General features: G+C 40.6%; 1 protein-coding gene across 1 annotated transcript in view; it reads left to right on the top strand.

Moving 5' to 3' along the window:
* GCN1L1 (GCN1 general control of amino-acid synthesis 1-like 1 (yeast)) overlaps window positions 1–2,909 on the top strand; it is a gene marked incomplete at its 5' end in the record, with an annotated part of 39,463 nt that extends 36,554 nt beyond the window's left edge. The window contains 3 exons of the mRNA XM_009873266.1: window positions 213–317; window positions 1,384–1,602; window positions 2,180–2,909. Coding sequence (XP_009871568.1) covers window positions 213–317; window positions 1,384–1,602; window positions 2,180–2,305 — 450 coding nt within the window. The remainder of the gene's footprint in view (window positions 1–212; window positions 318–1,383; window positions 1,603–2,179) is intronic.
* Between the last annotated feature and the right edge of the window lie 1,606 nt (window positions 2,910–4,515).

Here is a 4,515-nt window from a genome sequence, read left to right as displayed (position 1 = left end):
AGGGAACCTGGGGGCACCTTATTCCACGTGGTTTGTGGTCACATTACGATTTTTTTCATTGGATAACCCAGTAACATGAACTTGAAGTTTTCCTGCTTTGCATGCTACAGGTTTTTTTTGAAAGATCGGTTTAGCCTCCCTCAAGAGCTTACCAAACCGTGAGCCTAGTTATACTCTCTCTAGTAATACTGATTTTTGACTTTATGTTGAAGATTCCCATTGCAGTTAGTGGCATCAGAGGGATGGGCTTTCTTATGAAATACCACATGGAAGGAGGAGGGAACCTGCCTCCAAAACTTTCCAGCCTCTTCATTAAGGTAAGAATTTTCACAGTAACTACGTGGCAGAGTTCTTATGTGAGCTGAATCTCTGTTTGAGCTAACACCCGGGTGGCTTTCTCTTATCAAATTGCTGAGTGGTAAGCCAGCATGAAAACTGAAAGCTCGGTTGCCTTATCTTGGGAAGCTCTAAGTCCCCTGACCCCTGAAAATCTAGGTATTTCTTTTTGTGGCAAAGTACAGAGAGAATCCCTTTATCAGCCTGCTTTGTGGTTGTGAATACAATCCCACTATCCCTGATGTAATTTGGAAATTTGACTCTTATCTTTCTGTGGTAAACTTTTTGATTCTTATGAATTATTTTTTTCCTTTGCAGTAGCAGTCAGCTGGCAGAGAAGCAAAGAAGAGTGGGGGGAGCTGTCAGTTTTTTTAAGGTTGCTGAAGGTCAAAGGACCTTTGTTAGAAATGCGCCAAATACCAATGCTCACCTTACTTGGTTTTGCTGCTGTACTTTTTGACTTCCTCTATTGTGGGAGTAGATCCGAAAGACTGAGATAAAAGAGATTACTGAATCATAGAATCACAGAAGTTAACGTATAGAAGTTTTGCATTTAATTTCTATTTATATACTGTATCTCAAAATTCCTTTCTTCCTCGGTTGTTCTCTTTTTTTCACGTGGGTTTTTTGTTGTTGTTTGTTGGGGGTTTCTTTCTGTTTTTTCTTCTCCCTCCCCATCAAGGTATCCCTCATGGTAGAGAGGATCTGAATTTTGAACATCAGAACCTCAGGTTGTTTTTAACATCTTAGAAAAGATAGGGGAAGACAGTGTGAGAGATGGTGCTAGAGTCTGTCATCAACCACATATTTTGAATGTTGTTATGGAAAGCTGTCTTGTTTTCAAGGACTGATCTTCTCTTACTGTTACACAGTTTAGTCAAACTTGTTGGTAGCAAGTTTGTCTATTGTGTACCTGTGAGTTGAAAACTGTTTTCTTGCTATAGTTTGAAATACGTAAATTAGAAAAAAGAAAAAAATATATAAACTAATGCTTTAAATACCTGTCCTTGGTATATCTGAATTTAAGTCCATCTTTGTCTCCTTCAGTGTCTTCAGAACTCATCCAGCGACATAAAGTTAGTTGCAGAAAAGATGATCTGGTGGGCAAATAAAAACCATCTTCCCTCACTGGATCCTCAGACAATTAAACCAATTCTCAAAGCACTCCTGGACAACACAAAGGACAAAAACACCAGCGTAAGAGCCTACAGTGACCAAGCTATTGTCAATCTTCTGAAGATGCGAGTGGGTGACGAAGTGCTTGAGGTACGAGACAGAGGAAAACATAACCACTGGTGGAAGGCTGGGCCGCGTGGCGCTGCGCGTGGTTAAGTGTTGTGCCTGAGGTCTCGGAACGTGCTGGCAGCCAGGAGTGGGACGTTCCTGACTGCAGTTAAGCCCTCATCAGTGTTGTCATGCTAACCTCGAAGTATTGAGCAATTCTGATACCATACAACCCTATGGTGCAGTATTAACCCAGGGTATTTAACGTGTGTTCAACATAGCACCCTTGCTTTCTACACACCTGCAGCCTTTACTGCACTGTAGTCACCACAGCTAGGACTGCCGGTTTATTGTCACTTGGGTAATCCTCCTGCAGCACCAGTGGTGCTCGAGAGGGTATTTTAGGATGGACCTCTTCGTACATCCATTTCTAGACCTTTTTTCTAAGTCGTACCTGCTTCTGCGTGGTTCCCATGTCTGGGGTGATAAAGCCAGATGAAGGATTTCAGTACGTTTGGAAGATTTTAGATAAATACAACTTGCGAGGCTCTTACACTTACTCTTATTTTGAAAGGTGTGTTATGAGGAATTGGTAATTGGTGTTGTCTTCCCTCCACAGTCAGTTTCCAAGATTCTAGATGCTGCCAGCTTGGAGCTTCTCAATGAGAGCTGCAGGAGATCTCTGAAGAAGCTGGCTAGCCAGGCTGACTCAGAGGAACAGATAGACGACACTATACTGACGTGATAATAAAACTCCAGAAGACAAGAAAACACTGAACCAACCGCTGCATCAGCATTTCAACTCAAACCACCTATTTTAAATGTTTTCATTTTTGAAAATGTTAATTCTGATGGGATTTCATGAAAAGGACTCCCAGAGAGTATTTTAGTATCAAGTATACCAGAATAGCCTTAATTAGACCCACAATAGCTGAAAATTGAAAATTTGGTCCCCTTTTTGAAACAGGTACTGTGCAAGAAACAGACTTACTAATCAGTACTGGTGAATCGTGGCCAATTGTGAGATGTGGCTAGAGCACATCAGGCTTAAACTCCTGTGACACCTATTTCCTTTCCAGGGTCTGTGCAAAAACTCCAGTGGTGGAAGTACTGGTGGTCTTTTCCACGCACCCTGGGAAGCAGAAATGGGACTCGGTGAAAGTTAAAGCGTATTGTTTTTGTGTACTGCTAACTTGCTGCTTGTGACGGTTCTGAAGACTGAAACTCCCTGTAAAACGAAGTATTTAAAATAGCCTTAGAAATCACAAACGCGAAAGGGGGATTAAATGCAGTCTGTTTAAAGAAGGAACATTTAATAAAGGCTCTGACTTTGATCCTTCTGGTGTAAACTGTTCTTTTTACAAACTCATTTGTCAACAAACTTATACTGTGATTTACCTTTTGGACCTGCTTTTTCTAGGGCATACAGTCTGTAGAGTGGGTAGTGCTGTAATCTGCAAAAGCTTTTTGCAAAACTGAGGCAAGCTAGTGTTTAAAACCAAGCCAGAACTGACATTTAATGAAATTTATAAGTAATTACGCCTATTAATTTCCAAAGTATTTTTCACTACAGACAGCTTTTTAGTTATTCAGCTTGTGAAAAGTCTTCTATTTTTATGTCTTCAAGATACTTGGTGCTTCCAACATACAGATTTTTTTGTGTCAAGGAGCTGCACTGCTCCAAGAGAGCAGTGTTTTTTGTACTTGGCCACATATATCTCTTTTTAAAAATATTTATTTTAATTTGCTAATACCCTTTTTGCCACTTGATGGAATTAGTGAAAATCTTGTTCCAGAATACAAGTTTTTAGAAGGAAAAATGATGTAGAGTAACAGTTAGGTAAGCCTTAGCTCTTCTATGAAACTAGACAGAAGCTGACCACACCTGAGAAGCCAGAGCATTAGCATTTTTTGTTTCAAACGGGTGTTTGGGGGAATCTTCCTTGCATGTAACTCTGGATGGCTCAAGCCATGACAAAGGGAGGAGAACACAATACTACACATCATAAAGTCTGACAGCAGAACATGTAACCACACAGGGAAACACCTTCAGGTAGAACTAATTTTCCAACTGTTACAGCAGCAGCAGCAGCAAACAGGAAAACATTTTTCTCTTCATCATACTAATGCCTCAAACAGCAAGATACGATCTCGAGTAGGTATTTGGAGTGCTGTGCTTTGTTCTGGTCAAAAGTACAAGAACCTGTCAAAATATGCTCAAAGGTCCCAAGCCTGGGCTGGAGGCTCCTGGCTAGAGAGATCTGCTGCAGCAGTCGGTGCAATCAGCTCTTTCATCCCTTTTGGGTTTTATAGCATTATATGACAGAGATTCCATAACCTCTCTATTCCATCTCTCTTATTATATCAACTTTTCAGACTGTCAGAACTTACCTTATACTTAAAAAAACCAACAACTTCCTTGCTGCTGCTCAAGTCCACAGCTCTTTGTCCTTGTCCCATGGATGCTGGGACAGGTCGCATTGTCACGTTGCTGCTCTCACCCTTGGATGAAACAAACAGAGATTTTTCTAAGTCCTTTCTCATAGTTTTTCCATGTTTTCTAATCATGTACTGCTGGCCTCTGTGTTTGTTCTGTTCTGATTCATATTTGATCCTGGTGTCCACTGCTGGACCAGGTCTTCTAGGGGAGAAGAGAACTTCCCAAACCCTACTTACCACACGGGCTATTTATTTCCAATCTTGTATTAAGGCAGTTGGTTATTTCTACAAAACTGCAGCTGGTCTTACTGGAATTGTATTCTACTTATTTCCTAACATTTATCTGCATTTTGAAGGCAGTTTTTAATTCTGATTTTTGCCTTCCAAAGCATTTGCAAGTCTTAAGCCATCTTAAAACTATGTCTTTTGCACTAAAACTATGTATATTGGTTTGGGCTAACAGAGGAACAGCAGTTAAACCGTGCAATCCAAAAATGTTGTGCACTGAAATGTGCA

This window comes from Apaloderma vittatum, unplaced genomic scaffold (assembly GCF_000703405.1).
Source record: "Apaloderma vittatum isolate BGI_N311 unplaced genomic scaffold, ASM70340v1 scaffold987, whole genome shotgun sequence".
Classification (NCBI taxonomy): Eukaryota; Metazoa; Chordata; class Aves; order Trogoniformes; family Trogonidae; genus Apaloderma; species Apaloderma vittatum.
Note: the sequence above shows the minus strand (reverse complement) of the source record. Positions and strands in the feature narration are given on the sequence as shown.